General features: G+C 35.3%; 1 protein-coding gene across 2 annotated transcripts in view; it reads right to left on the minus strand.

The window, feature by feature from the left end:
• Nucleotides 1–19,368: 19,368 nt before the first annotated feature.
• TMEM68 (transmembrane protein 68) overlaps nucleotides 19,369–22,612 on the minus strand; it is a 35,000-nt gene continuing 31,756 nt past the window's right edge. For both annotated transcript variants that reach the window (XR_013763282.1, XM_079136831.1), the window contains one exon: nucleotides 19,369–19,866. Coding sequence is in view for 1 of the 2 variants with exons in the window: in XM_079136831.1 (XP_078992957.1) it covers nucleotides 19,762–19,866 (105 nt within the window). In the remaining variant the exon portion in view is untranslated. The remainder of the gene's footprint in view (nucleotides 19,867–22,612) is intronic.

Genomic DNA, 22,612 nt, shown 5'->3' on the forward strand with positions numbered 1-22,612 from the left:
TGGGGGACGTTCAACATCCAAACTATAGAAAACATGGAAATCCTGCTTAGAATAACCCTACTTCTATTATCAAGCAGATGATTTGTGATCATTTAGAAAGAAAGAAGTGATTTGCTACAACCAATGTCAATCTGCTAAGAAAAAGTCTTACCACATCTTGGGGTTTGTTTTGTTTTATTTTGTTTTTTGAGAATGTTAAATTAGTGAGTGATCTAAAAGAACCGTACTCCAAGTCCGGGAGCCTAGAAGCAGGTAATATTCTTGGCTCCAGAAGGTACAGGCACAGTGCACAGACAGGTGCTTAGAATTAAAGATGAGGAATGACAAAGGGACTCAGCATAAGGGATTTGGTGATCAGAACCAGGGTGTGAAGAGCCTGAGTCAGATCTAAAATAATGGGTATTCCCAGAGCTGGGCAAGCAGTATGATTGGTTTTGATATGGAGATTGGCATGCAGAGGGCTATAGTCTCTGGATCATGAAGGAGGGAAGGAAACACACTATAAGAGGAGACACTGGCCTGGGATACCATTTGCAGGAGGTTTAGTTAATCCCAAGGACGTCTGGAGTAGAGTGACCCTCAGAGCATCATGAACTGAGGTTAAGGTCCAAGCCTCTGTTTTCCTCCCATCCCAAGGGCAAGGCACTGAACTGCATGCCTGAGAAGCCTGTATCCTGAGGTAATGCTGCAGTCCTGGGCAGAGGGCAAGGTGGGGGACATGCCCAACTCTGAGCCTGCAGCAGCTGGCGGAAGGAATACCTTGTGCTAAAGGGGCTTGGACTGCATGCTGCAGCAGGCACTTGACTAAGCTTGATGCTGGCTCCCTACAGCACCCAGGAACATTGCTTACAACCCTTTGAGACCACCAGTCTGACTCAAATAATCTCAGCACTGAGAATGCTGGGAAATTCATGGAGTTTTACAGAAAGTTCAGCTCTTTGCTAGCAGTAATTTAACATCTTTGAGTTTCAGTTTTCATCTATCTTTATACAACATTTAGGGTCAGGATTATAAGGTATAAAACATAAAACATTTAGCACTGAGTCTATCATACAGTAGGTGCTTAAAAATTTTTAATTTCTTTTGCCCTTCCCATTCCTTTGTAGACTCTAGGAAGTGTTGAATTTAGCAGGTGGGAATCTGGTATCTAGGATGACAGAAAGAAATAAGATATGAGGACATGAAATCAACCAGAATCAAAACATCAAAGAAAAGCTCTAATAACAGGATGAACGGGCTACACCAACTGGTTTACTAATGACTTGGATTAACCTGGACAGAAGATTTGCATATTAAATGTGTAGATGAATTAAACTTAAGGAAATACCACATACATCAACAAAATTGTTAAGATAAATACATATATAAATAAGTCATATTAAAAAAGAAATATCAGCACGCTGGATGATAAGAGTCAGATCACTTTGTAGCTTAGAATGATGCAGTAAAATAAAGAATATAACGCTTAACTGGGATAAAGTTGAAATATTTAATATAAGTCCAATGGTTAGGTTGTACACATATGCACACACACACCAGGAAAGCAAATAATAATAGGTGAAATTACTGAGTGCCAAATGCTGCTCATGAGCCAGGTCCCACACTTTTTGCTTTATATATTATGCAAATAGAAAGTATAAAGTTCTAAATCCTTTATACTTATAATTTCATTAATCCTCTCTATAAACATGAGACAGGAGCTTTCCTTACCTTTGGTTTTCACAGAGATGAACTGTGGCTTCAAGGGCAAGTAATCTTGTTCAAGGTCACACAGTGGGAGGAAGTGGAGTCAGGAAACTGAGAACCCTGAAATGCAAAGTTCACACACATGACCACCATACATGCTACCTTTCCATGTGAAGAAAACTAACATGTACCACAACTACTTGTTATATCATTTGATCCCCACATCTGCCTCCAGTCAGGGCATGTGTGTGGCAAATAAAAAACAAAAATTACTTAAGTTTTAAAAAGAGAGACATTAATTGGCTCATATAACTGAAAGTTCAGATGTAGAATGGCATTAAGCTCTGAATGAATTTAATGGTCTTATCTCTATTTTTGTACAAATCTCTCTACTTGGCCTCCTCTGATATAGACTTTACTCCAGCTCAACCTGTGGATTTAAACCCATTTCTCATGAAAAGATCTATGGTTTTTATCTCAACTTCAGACACAGTATGAACCAAATGTGCCAGATAGTAAATATGATCTTGAGTTCATTGACTTCTGGGTCAAGAGGGGGCATAGTACTGCTGTATACAACACAGTCATATCAGAACTATGGTATAAACTCCAGATGTGCATTTTAGGAGGAACATTAGAGATCACAGAGGATGTGGGACTGTAGCACAATCTTACGTGTGGGGACATGGCAGATTCCAATTCCAAGTCTATTTTTTTTTCTAATACCAATGTTCAGCTAGTTGTAAACACACTACACTTGTTTTTTAATCAATAAAATGGAGATATTGAAAATACGTATGTTGCAGAGTTGCTGAAGAGATTAAGTAGAACCAAATTCTACAAATTTCCACGAGTGGAACATTCATTTGGTAATCATGGTCTCCAGACTCTAGCGTCTACTGAATTCACTACAAGAATTGTCCAGAAGAACCCCATACACTCCCTTAACTCTTCCCCAATCCACCTAAACATAAATCCTGGCCCCTTTCCCTGATTTCCACAGAAAAACAAACAATTCTCCCTATCCTCTATCTCCCCAATTCCTACTCCCACCAGGCCCTTTGGATTTCATCCCCAGCACTCCCCCAAAACAATAATAAAATAAAACAAAACACCTGCATCAGTTATTTCTCCCATGGTGCCTTTTTCCACAAATGGCAGGCATATGGATATCCAGATTCATCCTCTGTCACTCCAACTATCATTTCTTCCTCCTTCGTCTCTCTCAGATGATTTTTCTTCCTGTACTCACTGCAACTGTTTAAATCCAGGTTCTCAGCATCTCTCACCTGGATTTCCAAAAATTCCCATAAATTAAAGAGCAGTTAAGTTACATTTCTCCCCACCAGATTCAATATTATTACAATTTTAGTTGGGATCTCATAATTTAATGTTAGAAAGTTAGAGTGTACTTTTGGGAATTCTGTATTCTCTAAAAGCGTAGATTGAAGATATTTTCCAAAAGGTTGAGTCTCCAGTCCCCACTGCACTTAAACCTATCAGATTAATTCATAATCCCTGCTGCCTCTTAAAACTCCAGAAAAATGACAGTAGTAAAAATGTTTTCTAAAATATAGAAAGGAAGGCAAAGAGAATGGGAGATGTTAGTAGAGGTGTTATAGCCACAGATTCAGTGGAAAAAGGATGAGAGAGTAGCAGGTGAAGCTGAGCCTTACATGCTCTATGGAAACCCAGTCCCACAAAAACTAGAAAGGTCAAGCCCAGGACTCCAAGTGCCTTACAAAGTAGGCGTGAGGAGTGTGGCCAGAAGAAGAGGATTCATCAAAATCCTGGAAAGGAAAAATGAGATTAGGTTCCTGGGGAAATTGAATCAAGAAGGCTCTTCTTGGGGCACTCAATGCACTCTCTCCCATAGAGAGGAGGAGACAGTGGTTCTGAGAATTGGGGTTAGTAGCAAATTTATATTCCAAATAGTGAGACGATGACTCAGTGAGATGGGGACTTTGATTGGTTGGTTAAGATAGTATGCTGCAGTTACCGTTTTTTCCTTTGTAATGAGTAAGTTTGTGGACAGAAACTTTGAGACTGTATGTATATCTGGTCTTCATCAAACTCTGGCCTGCTAGTTTCTTTTTTCTGCACAGGACACAGAATAAAACCTAAATGTCTCTCACAATAAGAAAGCCAACAGAGATTTCCCCACAAAACAACTCCAGAGGACAGCCACCCTCACCCATGTGTCAGGTAAAAGGAACACTCATCTTCTTTCGATTGTGATGCTGGGAGGTGGTGGGGTGGCAGTGAAGTCCCTTAGGATATATGTTATGGTTTAGATATAAGGTGTCCCCAAAAAACTCATGTGTGAGATAATGCAACACAGTTTAGAGGTGCAATGATTGGGGTTGAGAACTTTAACCTAATCAGTGCGTCCATCCACTTGAATGGATTAACTGAGTGGTAACTGTAGGCAGGTAGGATGTGGCTGGAGGAGGTGTGTCACTGGGAATGTGCTTTTGGGTATATATTTTGTTCCTAATGAGCTGATCTTAGTATTTCTCTGCTTCTCGGTGGCTACTTTCTGAGCTACTTTCCTCTTCTGCCATGATGTTCTGCTTTACTTCACTCCCAGAACAATGGATTGGCAGTCTGTGTACTGCAACCTCTAAAACCATGAGCATCAAATAAATTTTTCCTCCTCCAAAATTGTTCTTGTAAGTTCTTTTGGTCACAGAAGTGAAAAAGCTGACTAAAACAATATGTAACCACTCACTGGCCTTCAGGATTTTTGTTTTGTATAGGGGGAGAAGTGTGGAGCAAATCAACATTTTACCTATAATCCAAAAAAGCCCTGAGCTGAGAAATGAATTTAAAGTTGTTCCAAGGTGGTAGAGTCCTCAGGCAACTGGCAGAAGCTAGTAATCTCTGGTGGAAAATAAATTAGATGTATCAGAATTCCCATTGACAAAATTCCAAGATACATAAGCTCACATTCAAAAGCACAAATCACTCAAGGAATCAATATATTGTAAGTTTCTCACCATGTACTACTGTGCTTTCTATGCATTGTAATACAGTTGGCCAATAACAAGTAGATACCAGTTTGACCCTCCTTCCCAAGCTGTGACAATAAAAAATGTCTCCAGATATGGCCAAATGTTGGCTGGAGGGCAAAATACGACCAATTCAGAAATTGAATTATAATAATGAGATAAAACACACAGTAGAACCAAACATTCAGAAACTTCAGGTATGGGGATTCTCAACACATTAAGGGTTAATAAATAAGATGTGATATTTATCTAAAGAAAATAAAATCAGCATACCATAGTGATATATGCATACCAATGTTTATAACAGAAAAATTCAGCACAAATTCAATAACTGAGTTATGGAACCAGCCCAGGTGCCAGTCAACAGATGAAGGGATAAAGAAAATGTAGTTTATATACACAATAGAGTTTTACTCAGCCATAAATAAAAATTTAATTATGTCATTTGCTGGTAAATGGATGGAACTGGAGAATACCATGCTAAGTGAAATAAGCTAAACTCAGAAAGTCAAGTATTAAATGTTTTCTCTCATACATAGAAGAGAGAGAGAGAGAGAGAGAATAATAGAAGGATGATCAATAAAGCAGAGGAAGAGGATTGAGCAGGAAGGAGGAGGAAAGGGTATAGGGAAGTACTTGGAAAAGAAAGCCACCATATTATGCTGCGTCCATGCATGAAAATAGTGCAATGAATTTTGCATATGCATATAATTATAATGTACTAATTAATGATAATAATACTAATAATAGAAGGGAGACCAGTAGAGTAGAGCAAGTGGATAAGGGAGCAGGAGGGAGAAAGGGAAAGGGAAGATGCTGGAGAGAGAGGTTGATAAAACCATTTACATGCATGTATGAATATGACATAATTATATATTATACTGTTACATATAATTATTAACATACCAATAAACTTTTAAATTAAAAATTAAAGAAAATCTTTTTTTTCTATGTCTTTTTTTTAAATTTTAATTAAAAATCATAAATTTACATAGGGCAATGTTGTTTGATTCATTCTGTTATTTTTTTCCCTTCCCCCCCTCCCCTCCCACCCCTATTTTCCCTCTATACAGTCCTTTCTTCCTCCATTCTTACCACCCTCCTTATCCCTAACCCTAAACCTAACCCTAACCCTAACACTAACCCCTCCTACCCCCCCTTTATATGTCCTCATCCACTTATCAGCGAGATCATTCGTCCTTTAGTTTTTTGAGATTGGCTTATCTCACTTAGCATGATATCCTCCAATTTCATCCATTTGCCTGCAAATGCCATAATTTTGTCATTCTTCATGGCGGAGTAATATTTCATTGTATATATATGCCACAGTTTCTTTATCCATTCATCAACTGAAGGGCATCTAGGTTGGTTCCATAATCTGGCTGTAGTGAATTGAGCAGCTATGAACATTGATGTGGCTGTATCTCTGTAGTATGCTGATTTTAAGTCCTTTGGGTATAGGCCAAGGAGTGGGGATAGCTGGGTCAAATGGTGGTTCCATTCCAAGCTTTCTGAGGAATCTCCATACTGCTTTCCAGAGTGGCTGCACTAATTTGCAACCCCACCAGCAATGTATGAGTGTACCTTTCTCCCCACATCCTCGCCAACACCTATTGTTGCTTATGTTCTTGATAATCGCCATTCTAATTGGGTGAGATGGAATTTTAGGGTGGTTTTGATTTGCATTTCTCTTATTACTAAAGATGTTGAACATTTTTTCATATATCTGTTGATTGCTTGTAGATCTTCTTCTATGAAGCATCTGTTCATTTCCTTAGCCCATTTGTTGATTGGATTATTTGTATTCTTAGTGTAGAGTTTTTTGAGTTCTTTATAGATTCGGGATATTAGCGCTCTATCTGAAGTATGAGTGGCAAAGATATTCTCCCACTCTGTAGGCTCTCTCTTCACATTACTGATAGTTTCCTTTGCTGAGAGAAAGCTTTTTAGTTTGAATCTATCCCAGTTGTTGATTCTTGCTTTTATTTCTTGTGCTATGGGAGTCCTGTTAAGGAAGTCTGCTCCTAAGCCAACAAGTTGAAGGTTTGGACCTACTTTTTCTTTAAAATATGATCAAGAAACTAAAGGTTGAAATTTTTGGTAAAGCAGGATTTTTCTGAAAAAAGCAAAAAAAATGGAAAATACAAAAAAAAGAAAGAAAAATGTAATATTAAAGTTGTAAACTCAATGGAAGTGTTGAACAGCAGAATAGATGCAGATAAATAAAAAATTAGGGAACTGGATTATATATTAGAAAAATGGGCTGGGGTGTAACTCAGCAGTAGAGCACTTGCCTAGCATGTGCGAGGCCATAGGTTCGATCTGTCCCAAAAAAAGAAGAAAAAAGAAAAGCTATTCAGAATGAAGAGCATAGAGAAAGGGAGATGGAATATTTGATAGAAAAATAAGAAGCATGGAGGGGTAAATGAAGTGAGAAGGTCTAACTTATTTTTGAAGAAAGTAAAAGAGAAAAGTAGACAAATAAAAATACTTGGTTGGGGCTGGGGTTGTGGCTCAGTGGTAGAGTGCTTGCCTAGTATGTGTGAGGCACTGAGTTTGATTCTCAGCACCACATATAAATAAATGAATAAAATAAAGATCTATCAACATCTAAATTTTAAAAAAATAGTTAATGTAAAATAAAGACAAGATAAAAAAATGAATGATACAAAACAGGAGGGAAATTTGAAAGAAAAATGTATAAGTTCATAGACATAAGCCCAAATATATAGTAATTATGCTAATTTTTTTTAAAAAAATGAAATGATAGACTGGTTGCCAAAATGACAGATTATCAGACAGAATTATAAAATAAAACCTAACTATGTTGCTTACAAGAAACATATCATAAATAAAAGGATATGGAATAATTGAATGTTAAAGAGTGAAAAAAAGAATAGTAACCCAAAGAAAGCTAGTTCAGCTATATTAATTGCAAACTCAATTTTAAGAAAATAACCACCACTACAGATAATGAGAGATATTTAAAATAATCAATTCATCAAGAAAATAAAAAATGCTCAATGTATATGCATTAAAAACATAGCTCCCAAATATCAAAGGCAAAATGGACCAAATATGAGAAGTAAACACACCTAATAGCATAACTAACAAAGTTGATCTAAACAAAACACACAGAACACTCAAGACAAGAGTTAAAATTCTTTTTAAGTACCCAAGGAGCATTTGACAAATATTAGCCATATGCTAGACCACTAAGTCAATTTTAAGTAATTGAAACCATCCAACTATGTTCATTGATCACAGTGGAATTAAGTTAGAAATCAACTTTTAAAAGAGGAGAGAAAAATTTTAATGCTTGGAAATTAAGCAATGCACTTCTAAGTTACCTTAGTAGCTAGCAAAGGAAACAAATTAAAATATAATCAAAATAATATCCATTTTAATCAAATGAATTAAAATATGACATTGGGATCTGAGGTATGCTCAGTAGTAGAGTGTATGCTCAGCAAGCTCAAGGTCCTGTGTGTAATCCCCAGCATGCCCCCCAAAATGATATCAAAAGATATGAGATGCCCTTAATAGTGCATGGAAAAAATTATGACTTTAAATGAATGTATAAGAGAAACTAAAAACTCAACCATCTAAGTGTCCAACACAAGAAGTTATAAAAACAAGTTATACTTCTGAAAATTAGAGAAAAAGAAATAGAGATAAGCGCAGAAACTATTGAAGAAGAAAATTAATATGGAAAAAAAAAAAGCAGAGGATTCTGAAATGAGCAAGGAACCTGAATTTTCTGTAGCTGGTATAGACAAACTATAGCTCATACACCAAATTCAGCCCAACATCTGTTTTGAACAGTCATTTTGTTTGGTGAATGAACTAAGAAAGTTTTTTTTATTTTTTCAGAGTCAAAATTTTAATTAAAAATGTTGGTGAAAGCCAATATATTATAAACAACCAGAAAATTTACTTTGAAAATATTTCGTGGTACATTGCAATTTAAAATATACATGCAATTTATTTAATTTAAATTATTTAAATAAATTTAAATAATTTAAATTATTTTAAAACACTTTTAGAAAATGCACACACACATATTTATCAGCACTAATACATTTCTAAGAAAGGTTTTTTACTTTTTAAAAATGTTGGGGGGATGATTAGGAAAAGAAGTATATTTGTGGTACAAAAAATTCAAATTTTAGTGTTTATAGTTTTATTAGAACTTATACACAATCATTTATATATTGCTATGACAATTTTCACAATATGGTAGCAGAGATGAGTACACCTTCTAGTTTGGATCTGGAATGTTCCACAAAGTCTTGTGTATTGAAAACTTGATCCCCAATACAACAATATTCAGAAGTGGGACTTTTTGGAAGTGATTAGATCATACGTGAGCTAAACTCATTATCTGGATTAATCCATTGATTGATTCAGATCTGAATGGACTATCAGGAGGTGGTGGAAACTGTAGATATCTTTGGGGGCATGCCCTTAAATGCTATCTTTTGTTGCTGGCCTGCCTCCCCCACCTCTTTCTCTCTCTTTTTGCTTCCTGGTCACCATGAGGTTAGCAGCTTTGTCCCACCATGTCCTTCCATCAAAATGTACTGCCTCACCACAGGCCCAGAAACAATGGAGCCAGTAGACATGGATTGAAATCATGAGTGAAATAAATCTTTCCTCTTTTGAGTTGATTTTCTCAGTGTTTTGTCATGTCAATGAAATGCTGACTAACACAGCCTGCAAAGTCTAAAATATTTTTATCTGATTAAATAAAGAAGTTTTTAAACCCCTAACATATAACAAAGTTTGTATACACAATACATACTTTAAAACAAACTGCTGATTAAAATATTGAAAATGAATACAAATTGATCAGCTTATAGCCTGAACCTTCCTGTATCTATTAGTATTGTTTATAGCTCACAATATCTAAAATACTTATCATTAAGATTCACCTTACCTTGTTCTATGGTATCATGGTAAAGAGAAAGAGGCAGAGAGAGAAACCAAAACAGAGACATTCAGAGACAGAGAGAATGAGCACAAATTATAGATAGATAGCTGGTATGAAAGGTGAGAATATCACTACAAATCCTACAAGACATTATGGACAATTTTGCAATAATAAATTTGAAATTTTATGGAAATGGACAAATGCCACAATAAACATCAAAACTTGTCAAGAAGAAACAGAAAATCTTACCAAGAACAAAAACTGCATCTACTACACAACGTAAACTTGTATAAGTAAAAACCTTCCACAAAAAAACTCTAAGAACAGATGGCCTCATTGGTGAATTCTTCCTTTTGTTTAAGGAAGGAATACCAATAACATAGATATTCTTCCAAAGTATAGAAAAGCTCATTTTTATGAGTTTTATGAAGTCAGAATAGCCTTGGTATTAAAATCTGACAAAAACATTATAAGAAAGAAGAATTAAAGCCAGATGTACATATACATCAGTCACTTTTAGATAAATTATGTATTTCACAATTTAAAATTTTAAAGACTAAGAACAAAATAGAAAATTACTTAGAAATGAATCTATAAACTTCCAGGTTAAAAGAATTTATCAAATATCTGCTTCATGTTAGAGAACAGGTAATGATAGAATAAGCAAATAACTGCTATAGAGTGAATTAAATGAGATGACAGAATAAGAAAATGTTTCACAGATATTGAATTATAATCTAAAATAACACCATAAAGCCACCTAAAATGTCAAAATTACTCCAATATCCAAAGCCAGTCTGGTATGTGGAAATCAATTTGCACAATATGGAAGAGTTTTAAATGTTCACATTGTCCTGTCAATCTAACAATCAGAGGGAGGTTCTCCAAAGTATCATATTAATTTGGGAATAGAACAGCATTGCAGGAGGGAGGAGGGCAGAGCATGGAAGGAATAGTATTGCAATGGAATACACAGGCCAGTAAACTATGTGCATGTTCAAAGAAGTTGAAGGGGGAATTTTTAAAGGCAAACATGAGGATAATTGCACAAGATATTTTGAAACAATATCCCTTGGCCACAAGGATTAATAACAAGGGTGGTGCCAGCCCCAGGGTTGAATAGACAGTTGCTGGGCAGATGTCCTCACAGAAATGTGTGTGTGTGTAAGGTTGTAGTGGCCTCTGTGCAAGGATGTGGTTCTGAGAGTCTTTGTGAGTTACTGTCAGCAATCATGCATGAGAACACTTCTTTTGTCATCTTTCAGCTTTATGTATTTATTTTTTTGTTAGGGTTGACAGAAATGTCTCCATTTTGATTCTGACAACTTCCACGATTCTTTTCATTACATCTACACAGGCAGGCATCCTTTGAAAATTAAAAAAATAAATTTAAAAAGTTAAAAATAAAAAATATTTGAAGAAATGGAAAGATATCTCATGTTCATAATCAGAAGATTTAATCTTGGTAAGAAAACACTACTACCCAAAGCCATCTACAGATTCAATGCCATCCTTATCAAAAGCCCCATGGATTTTATTATTTGTTTTTGCAGAAATAGAAAAAGCCATCCTAAAACTTCTATAGAATCTCTAGGAATTCTGAATAGACAAAATGATATTGAAAAAAAAAGTTTTAAAAAAATTATCGGATTATTGAAAACAAAACTTGATTTCAATGCAAATTAAAACTACATGGAGATTCATCTCCCTCCAGTCAGAATGGCAATTATCAAGAATACAAGTAACAATAAATGTGGGGGAAAATGTACACTGAACATTGCGGGTGGGATTGGAAATTGGTGCAACCACTCTGGAAAGCAGTATGGAGTTTCCTTAGAAAACTTGGAATGTTACCACTATTTGACCCTGTTATCCCACTCCTCAGGTTTATACCCAAAGGACTTAAAAGCAGCATACTACAGTGATGCAGTCAGATAAATGTTTATAGCAGCTCAATTCACAATAGCTTAACTATGGAACCAACCTAGGTGCCCTTCAACAGATGAATGGATAAAGAAAATGTGGTACATATTCACAATGTAATATTACTCAGCCATAAAGAAGAATGACTTTATGACATTCGTGGGTAAATGGATGGAACTGGAGACTATTATGCTAAGTGAAACAAGCCAATCCCCCCCAAAAAGTAAAGGCTGAATGTTCTCACTGATACCCAGATGCTAACACACAATAAGAGGCATGGGCTGAATAGAAGTTCAGGGATTATTAGGCTGGTGTGGCTCTGTGGTAGAGTACTTGCCTAGCATGCTTGAGTCCCTGGGATCAATCCCCAGCACCATCAAAAAAATAAAAAATAAAAAAAGAAGGTCATTGGATTAGACAAAGGGGAATGAAGGGGAAAGAGGGGGCATAGGAATAGAAAAGTCAGTAGAGTGAATTGGACATAAATTTCCTACCTATCCTATTCATATATGAATTCACGACCAAAGTAATTCCACATCATATTTAACCACAGAATGGGATCCTAATTAGAATGTTAAACTCCATGTATGTATAATATGTAAAAATACACTCTACCATCATGTATATCTAAAAAGAACAAATTTTTAAAAATTGATTTCAAAACTTACCACAAGCTACAATAATTATAACAGAGTGACAATGACTTAAGAACATTTTGACCAATGGAATAGAATAGAGAGCCAAGAAATAAAGGCTTGCATGGCCAATTGATTTTCAACAAGAACACTAACACCATTCAATGTGCAAAAGATAGTTTTTACAACAAGTGGTGCTAGGAAACTAGGTAACTACCTCTAGAAGAATACAGTTGAATCTTTACACTGTAAGAAAAAAATTAGCTACAATGAATCAAAGCCCAATCTCTAAAGGCTAAAACTATAAAACTCAGAAGAAAATAGAGGAGAAAATCTTTATGGCATTGAATTTCACAATGATTTCCTTGGCAACGCCACCAAAAGCACAGGCAAAAGGAAAAGGAGAAGGAGGAGGAGGAAGAGGTGAAAGAGGAGGAGGAAAGAAAAAACTGCTAAATTGGATCTTAGAAATTAAAAAGCTTCCTGCATCAAAGGGCACTACCTAGATGGTAAAAAGACAAGATGACCCACTGAAAAAATATTTGGGAAAAAATATTTGTGAATCATGTCTGATGAGATTAATATCCAGAAAGTATAAAGAACTCTTAAAAACTCAACGTAACAGAAAAAAACAAATGACAATTCAAAAAGAAAAATGACTTGAACAGATATTTTGCCAAAGAAGATATGCAAATAAATATGTACATGAAAAGATGTTCAACACACATCATTAAGTAAATATAAATCAAAGTCACGATGAGATACTACTTTATCACTAATCATAGTGTCACAGGAAAGCAAGGAACTGCAACTTCAAAACTTGTGTTCCCATGAAAGAAAATTTAAAGTCAGACACCAAAAGCCATGCAAGAGAACTACATTATAAGTGACAGTAGAGTGGAAGTGAGGTGAAAATAAAGTAAAATCAAAGTCAGGCTCAAGCAGAGAGCACTCTCAAGAGAGAATAGGCTGTCTTCGAGCACAGACTGACAAAGGAGACAATGCTGTCTCAAATTTACTACTGTTTGATGTTTTTCAGAACTGGGGACCACCTTCTGTACTCTTTGCCAGTCAGGTGTTCAACTCCTCCTTCATGTCGAACAGTGAATTTTTTTACCATAGCTGGCAAAACTATCATGATGGCAATCCTACTCAGGGGAGTTCTGTTATGGTTTGGATGTGAGGTGTTTCCCAAAAGCTCACGTGAGACAATGCAAGAAGGTTCAGAGGAGAAATGATTGGGTTGTGAGAGCCTTAACCCAATCAGGGAATTAATCCCCATGATATGGATTAACTGAATGGTAACTAAAGTAGTAGGGTGTGGCTGGAGGAACTGGGAATTGGGGCATGACTTTGGGGTATATTTTTGTATCTGGCAAGTGAAAAACTCTTTCCTTGCTTCCAGATCACCGTGTGAGCTACTTCCCTCCACCACACTCTTCCACCATTCTGTTCTGCCTCACCTTGAGCCCCCAGAAATTGAGCCTGCAGTATTTGGATTTAGACCTCTGAAACTGTGAGCCCCTAAATAAAATTTACCTCCTCTAAAATTGTTCTGGTCAGATTCTTTTAGTCACAGCAGAGGAAAAAAACTGACTATAACAGGCTTCATCTACCTGTCAATCCCATGTTAATTTGGGCATTGGTGTCAGCAGCTGGTCAGTAGATATCCTGTGTCACTAAAGAATACCTGCTTCTGAGCTAGTAGGAGACACATGGTACCATAACTTTTAGTTTTATCTTGTTTTAGTTTTATCTTTAGTTTTATGGGTCCTGTCAAGAATTAGCCCCATAAATCTTTTCTTGAGGCACCTGCCCTCCCCAATTCTTTTACTTTTGTTTGTTTATCCTCAAGGTTGTGTGCTTTTCTACAAGTTATCTGCTACAGATTATTTGCTCATCTGCCTTGACAGTAACTTAAAACTAAGAGTAACTTAAAGTAAACCTGTGACATTGCCATACATTTCATTTCACTGCTCATTGAGAGCTACTAACAATAGGTTATTAACAACAAAAAAAAGGGAGATAACAAATGTAAGTAAATGTGGATAAATTGAAACCCTTATGCATGATTGACAGGAATGTAAGATTATTCAGTCTCTGTGGAAAATAGTTTGGTACTTCCTTGAAAGTTAAGCACAGCATACCATATGTTTCTCAATTTCATCTGTAGGTATATACTCCAAAGAACTGAAAGCAGGTACTCACACACGCCTTTATAGCAATGTACATAGCAGCTTTATTCATGATCACAAAAAGGTAGAAAATCCCGTGTCTATCAACAGATAAATACATAAACAAAATGTGGTGTATACATAAAATGGAATATTTTTCACCCATAGAAAGTAATGCAAAACAGGCAACTCATGCACAACCTGGCCCTTGCGCTTGGCCTGCATCCTTGGCAGCAAAAAGTAACATGATGGGAAGGCAATGAGCAAGTGCTTGAAAAACTGGGAAGAAATTGGGTTACTGCCTTAATTCTACCTCTATTCCAGTTCCTACCTACTGTCCTTCTATAAATATAAACACTCCAGAATAAGGTTTGCTGTCCCTCTGGAGATAGCCTACTCTTTCCTAAATGTGTATGTTTTATTTTATCCCATAAAACATCTCTCTTGAGATAGCCTGCATTCTCCCTTGAATGTGTCTCTGCTTTCATTAGTAAATTTGTCTTGATTGGAACATTCTGGAATTCTTTTCTGTCATATAAGCTAAGGACTTCGCTTGTCTAGAGTTGAGGTCCCTCTCTCTGGGAACAACTCTGTGACATTCCCAGTTCTGGTTTCCTGAGCAATAATAAATGCTCTTTGAATGTTAATGAGATTCATAGCAAGGGTCCCTGGTTTCAGAATAGGAGCAAGTTATTTAAAAAAAAATTACATGATTAAAGGATTAGAGCTGTTCTCCCCACCCTGACCTCAGATGGAAGACAGGGTCTGAAGATTGAGTTCAATCACCAATGGCTACCAATAATTTGTTGAGTCATGTCTGCATGTTTCAGGAAGCTCCTGGGTTGGTGAGCCCACGGGTTATGTTGTAAAGGAGGATACAGAAGGTCATTCCCATACATTGTTCTCTTCCATTTTGATTATTCGTGAGCTATGTCCTTTATAATAAAACTTGTATAGAATTTTTCTGGGGTCTTTGAATTTTTGTAGTGAATTATCAAAACTGAGGGGGAATCACAGAAACTCTCAAATTGGTGTTAGCTAAGCAAAAGTGGGGGTAGGCTGGGGACCCCAATTGTAGCTGGCATCTGAAATGGTGGCAGTCTTGGGGGACTGAGAACTTACTCTGTGGAGTCTGTGCTAACACTCAGGCATTAGTGTCAAAATTGAATTAATATGTAGGCTCTCCAGTTGGTGTTAGAGAATTGGTGCTGAAATGATGTAATTGTGTCAGAAAAAAAAAATATCAAACAATAACGCTAAGTAAAATATGCTAGAACCAAAGGGCAAATAGTGATTGATTCCACTTACACGAGGTACCCAAAGTCCGTAAATGTATTCAGAAGGAAGGAGAACAGAAGTTACCAGGGTCTGGGTAGAGAGGGAATGGAGAATTATCATTAAATGGGTAATCTATTTGGGATTTTGAAGTTCTGGAGATGGCCTTCAATGGTATAAATGTGACAATGAACATAAAGATCATACCTGAGATCATGTTGTTCTTGGCTCTTGTGTCTTCACATCAAAGGATTTCAAGCTAGACAAGAGACTTTTGTATCAAAGTTTATTAGAAGAGAAAGGAGATAGGGAAGCACCCTCAAGGGAGATAATGGGTTACTCAGAGAGGACTGCGACAGCTTATTTGTGGCCCTGTTTTTAATGGAGTAAGAGGAAGAGTGTTAGAAAGTGCCATGATAGTGTCACTTTTCAGTTCTAGATTGACAGACTATAATAGCTAAAAACCTCAGGGCAATTCTTGGTCATCCTGGCCTGGCTAAAAGGTCCTAATTGGAACTGGTTTTACAGAATTTATGGTCTTAATCATCCTGCTTTCCCAGGAGTGGGAATCTCTCTCTGGTCTCTATTATTTGTGTAGGGTCTTGCTTAAGAGGTCTTAGCAATTAGACCCTTTCAATCAAACATGTCCTTGCCCTTTGGTCCTTACCCCCGAATGTATCTATGTCCCTCCTGTTTTAAGAATAGTTTATAGAGCTAGGATCGGGCAAGGGTCCTGAAACAGCTATCTTGTCAGATCTTGCAGTGCCACTGAGGCAGTTGATTAACGAATTTGTTCTGTACATAGTATTTTTTCTTCTAAGAATTGAATTTTTATTTGAACCACCAAGTTATACAGGGACGATAGAATAATCTGTTGGGTGAATGAAAATATTAACTTGACCACCTGGTAAAGGGCAGATAGATATTTATTGAGATGTGTACCACCCATTCAACAAAAGATCAGGAAAGTTTAAGAGGAAAATTTCTTTTTTTTCCCCACTTATTACACATTTTTTATTTGTTCAAATTAGTTATATATGACAATAGAATGCACTTTGATTCATTATACATAGATGGAGTATAATTTCTCATTCTTCTGGTTGTACATGATGTGGAATCCCACCGGTCATATAGTTATATATGTACATAGGGTAATAATGTCTGATTTACTCAACTATTCCTCCTATCCCCATACCCCTCCCCTCCCTTTACTCCCCTCTACTTAAAGTAACTCTATTCTTCCCTAGTTCCCCAACTAATTGTGAATTAGCATCTGATTATCAGAGAAAACATTTGGCCTTTGGTTTTTTGAGATTGACTTATTTCACTTAGCATGATTGTACCAAGTATTTTCTTAAACTCCTCACCCACTTCATGTCTAACTTTTATCTAACAAATGTACTTAATGCCAGTGAATACTATACTTAAAAGAGGTTAAAATGGTAAATTTGATGTTATGTATATTTTACAATAAAAAAGTAACAAAATATTTTTGAAAAACAACCATACATACAAATATAAAAACATATCCCACTATCTTTTCGTGGACTGCTGTAAATGCTATGAACATCACACAAGGGTCTCACATTTAAATCACTTAATATAATACAAGATGAATTCCCTGAGTCCAGTCCGTAATATGAATGTTGAGAGGGAGGGTCAGAAATTGGAAAGAATAAATATAGAAAAAGAGTTTGAAAATCACACCCTTAAACCCCCAAAGTAATAATTTATTTAGGCAAAAATTGATTCAAAGGATGCTAAAACTAATGAGTCAAAGTTTGGTGAGGAACAGATACGTGTATAATCTCAAAAAGTTTGTCCATGTACTTACTCATCACAAAGGGAAAAATAACAACTTCACAGGGAAGAAACTGGTGCATACTGCCTTAACCAAGCAACATGTTGACACAACCCAACACATGCCTCCTGATGTGATACACTGAAGAAAGCCACAGTATCATTTACACTGTATTTCTGGATTAATGCATGACCTGAAGCAAATCATTAAACAAAATGCAAAAACAAACCAAGGACTCATCTATTAAATAAATGTCCCCTTCCTTTCTAAAAATCTCAGTATCATGAAAGACAAAAACAGGCTGAAAAATCATTCCAGACTAGATGACTAAAGAGACAAGAAAACTAAATGCAATGTGTGATCCTGCTATGGGTCAAGAAGAAAAATTGCTATCAATGATATCAGTGAAAGGACAGGTAAAATTTAAATATGGTCTGTAGATTATAGTAGTATATCAGTGATAAATTTCCTCATTTCTATCATGTGAACACTGCCTGAACACATTTTGAGTTCAAAGAGATCCCCCCTTTCAATTATTACTTCTATTTCTGTTTAGTTATACTCCTGATTCTTATAAATGAAGTTTAAATTCAAGTAGCAACAATAAGATCTTATCAATCTAGATAGAAAGTTTACCTGTTAATCTGAGTATCGGGGAACAAAACAACGTTTTCAGTAAGGCAGTAAAATTAAATACTATAGTCACTTTTGCTATATTAACAACAAATGAAAAAAAATGAAAAAAAATAATAAATGATTCTTTCTTCAGTCTTTAAAAGTTGTTTGCCAAAACAGTTTTCTCACTTACTTTATAATCATTTATTTACTCTGGAAACACTTATCAATTCTAAAACAAATATTGCTCACTATAGCAGGGTTTAAAAAACAAACAAACTGCAAATTGACTATTTTCACTGAAATTGAAAGCATTTTGTATATTGGAAAATACACTTATTCATTGTAGACAAAAGATTGTTGGTGAGAAATGTTTAGAGTAAAACAAAAAAATCAGTTTAATATGATAAGAAAATGGCACATGTAATATCACAAGACAATGAACTACAAATTCAGCTTTACTTTTATTTTCACATTGTTTAACATATATTTACACATATCATAAATGTACACTTGTGATACAAAACTCTATACAAAATCCAAGTATTTTAATATCTAAAAAAAGGGAGATACTGCATTTGATTTCAGATACTTTTCTGTTTAAATACTTTTTAAAATCAATTTTCAAGGAGATGGCAAATCAAAAGCCATTAACTTTTTAGAGAGCTTTGTGTTGACATAAATTCATCATTCAAGTATATTTTATTGAAACAATAAGCCATCTCACTGGTGCAAAGTCAAACTGCATGAACCAAGGTGTTGAGTCAAAGCAGAATTTTATTTCCATTTTCCTCAGCCTAGGATCAGTTTCTAAAACAAAATGTAGAGCACAACAATGATTTTCTTTTTTTTTCCTTCTCATTTGAGCGGCCTGGGATACAACAATGATTTTCATCCTTGCATTATTAAATGTCATGTTAGAGGGCTGACAGTGCACCCTATATTGTATATTTACAGGATCTTTTAAAAAATACAATAAATACTAAAAGTAATAATTAGAAATCATACATTTCCTAATTTCTTTCTTACTCAATTTGAAAAACAGTGTATCTCTCTCATTGTGCTTGGCAACTGGACATCATACCTAAAGAAATAATTTAAATATCTCATGGATAAGATATAATTCCTAAAGGATTTTGGTACTGATTAATTAATTTGGTTATAATTTCAGTTCAATAGTTATCAATTATAAAGAAAATAATGTTCCTTACCATAGCATTTCCATGTTTTAAAAAGTAAATTATTGAGGCACAAAAACATTACATGGCTTACCCAAAGTCATGAAAGAAACGAGGGGCAGATTTTAAAACTTCCCCCCCCTCTAAAGTAAGCAACTGTACAAAAATCTATAGCATATACCCTCTCTTTAAATTACCTCAGTACGACAGATAAAGAAATTAGATTCATTATTAAGGAATGTTTGCTTTTCCTAAACTTGTTATTAAAAACTTAACTTCAAGAACATATACATTTATCATAAATTATTAAGAAGTTACAAATGAAATACAACATTTTCTGATTAGGCATGTAACAAGTTACTAATTAAATATGACACAACTGATTGCAAAAAAATTGACAATTTAAATACACAAGTTCTGAGAAAGATGCTTATCAACATGATTTTTTAAAAATACTAATTACAGGATCTATAAAATTTAGAAGACAGTACCACAGATACAAACATATTATAGATATATTAAATGAACTTCTAGTTGATCTTTCGTTTTTTATGAAAACGTTCTAACAAAGCACTCATAATGTTTCCTGGAATTCTTTGGTGCTTATCAATCAAAGCTTGAACAGCATTCTTCGTCTATTAAGAAAACAAAAGAAAAGTCATTATTTTTTCAGTTCTCTATACAATTTGTATGGTAAAGATTTTTATGTATTGCTACTTTCAAGAACCACTCCCTAACTTGGCCCCCATCTCCTACCACAATGAATGATTTCCTTCTCAGTACACAAATTCTTATCCATATTTATTAAGCCTTGAATTACTTGCACCAGACTGTAAGCTCCTTAATATATACCTTAGTACTTCCCCACAGAAATGCCTTGCACATAGCATGAATGAATCCTGCCATTACGTATAATTATAATGCACAAATAAAAATATGGAAAAAATGGCTGGCCCACAGAAAACACTAAAATGAATTAAAGAAAAAAGTTACAAGAAAGACAGTAGTAAGAAATCTTCTAATAGGCAAATAGATTTAGTCTTTTCTAGCTACCAATAAACTCTAGTGTGTTTTTCTTCCATCACCACACATACCCAACAATATTAGGCAATGAAATAGGAAAATAAAGAATAAGCATTAGCTGATACACTTTAGTTCAATTCCTCAAGTTCTAGACGGTTTAATAGGAATTTTAATTAAGTCATAGCAATGGAAAAGTCAATTAGCATATAGCAAAAACTCTTCTCAAAAGCTATGCTAGGGCTAGGGAGATAGCTCAGTTGGTAGAGTGCTTGCCTTGTAAGCACAAGGCCCTGGGTTCGATCCCCAGCACCACCCAAAAAAAAAAAAAAAAAAAAGCTATGCTAACTCTTCTCTAAAGCTGTGATTTAGAAATTTCAACAATTTTTACTTTTAAATCGGTTTATGGTCCTTTAAAACTTTCATTATACATGCTAATAGTGCATGCATACACACACAGACACATTTTAGTTTTATAAACTAATCTTTAAATTAATAAATTCTAGCCCAAGATGTACTTCTAAAACACACCTCTCTAAACCAGTTTTCACATCTGTAAAATGAGAACTACTTCAATCAGTTACAATAAGGCTAAATGAACTTGTAATGATGTCTTCAGGTACCTGGCAAAGTGACTGACACATAGATCATATTTTATAAAGCATATTTCTAAAATTTTACTTATCAGGTAATATTAGATGCTTTACAAGCTATAATGATAGTGAAATAAGTCTCTAATACTAAGAGCTAATATGTGAATAGGAAGAATCAAGTACAAAGTAATTAAAAAGTGAGATCATTTGTGATACATATAATCTGAAATGTGAAAACAAAGTATTCAGAAGTTCAGACTTAAGAGCCCACTAGATGGGCAGTGACCAGGAAAGCAAAGAATCAAAGAACATGGGAAATTGACAGTTTAAGGAATGGCAAGCCAGTCTGTTTAAATGGCTGGAGTTTCAGGTATATGTTCAGAAGCTGGATATAAGGCTTTAAAATTAGGTTCCAATTAAATCATGAAGGGAGTTTAAATACCAAGGGGAAAAGTATAGACTTCACTTACTATCAATTGAGATGTCAAAGAAAGATTTGGGGTAAAGAAATGTCAGGGCTATCCATTAAGAAAATACAACTCTTGCGAAGATAATCAGTGATAACTTTCTGTCACTACATCAAATGGACATGCTTTTAATCTTGATTTTATTTGTCCTCTCAATCACCACCATCTTCCCTTTCTTAAAATGCTTTTGCTTCTGGAACCTCACACTTCCCTGCATTTCTGATATCTCCTGAGCTATTCCCTTTCAACTTCCTTTTGCAGATTCATTGTCCCCAAACCAGTCACTGATTTATTCTCCAAAGACTCAGTAATATGATCCATTTCCACAGCTTCAATTACCATCCACTTGCTGAAGATTCCCAAATTTTCACCTTCAATTCTATCAGCTTCACTTCAAGATGACTTCCCTCAAATATTTTAAATACACCTCAAACTCAACATGCTTAATTTTAAGACTAACATTCTTTGTCCCTTTTTGAATTCCTTCCCTTTGTCAGCAAAAGACAGTTCCATGAATCTATCCATCTAAGCCAAAACCTAGGAGTCATCCTTAATTCCTGTGTCTCAATTCACAACAGTCAATGCGGGTACCACCTGATAGTTTTAACCCCTGAAGAGTACTCAAATCTATCCATTCCTTTGCATTCTCTCCACCTTAGCAATATATGTTCATGCAAATAAATTTGTATTTATATGTGGGTGTATATATAAAAATGTAGGAACAAAGAGAAAGAGACACAGAAAACAGAACAACAGAGAGATTAAGACTGAGAGAACTTTAAGGAAATATCCCAAGTGTCCACTTTGGCATTATTATAGCATATTTTAACTCACATTTAGATGGTGTTTAGAAAATGACTTTTCCACAAATGCCTGAGAAGTCTATTGCCCATTTCAAAAATGAATTTTCATTTCTATAAAATAGGTATGCTGCCAGGTGTGACAGTGCACTTCTATAATCTCAGTTACTTAAGAGGCTAAGGCAGAAAGAAAACAAGTTCAAAGCCAGGTTAGGCAATTTAGCAAGACCCTGTCTCAAATAAAATATAAAAAGGAGTAAGGCAGTAAGTAGCTCAGTGGTAGAGCACCCCCTGAGTTCAATCAGTACCACTAAACAAACAAACAACCTCCCCAAAAACAAAACAAAAATAAAACACTTTAATTTTAATGCTAATCATTTCAAATGTGTGATAATGTAGTCTACTAGTTTGTACTTCCATTATTGATTCTGAAAAGACTGGAAAATCATAAAAAGCATTCACAAAAGGAGAATTTCAGATATTCTTGATTTCAAGCATACT

Source organism: Sciurus vulgaris (genome assembly GCF_902686455.1).
Source record: "Sciurus vulgaris genome assembly, chromosome: 1".
NCBI lineage: Eukaryota > Metazoa > Chordata > Mammalia > Rodentia > Sciuridae > Sciurus > Sciurus vulgaris.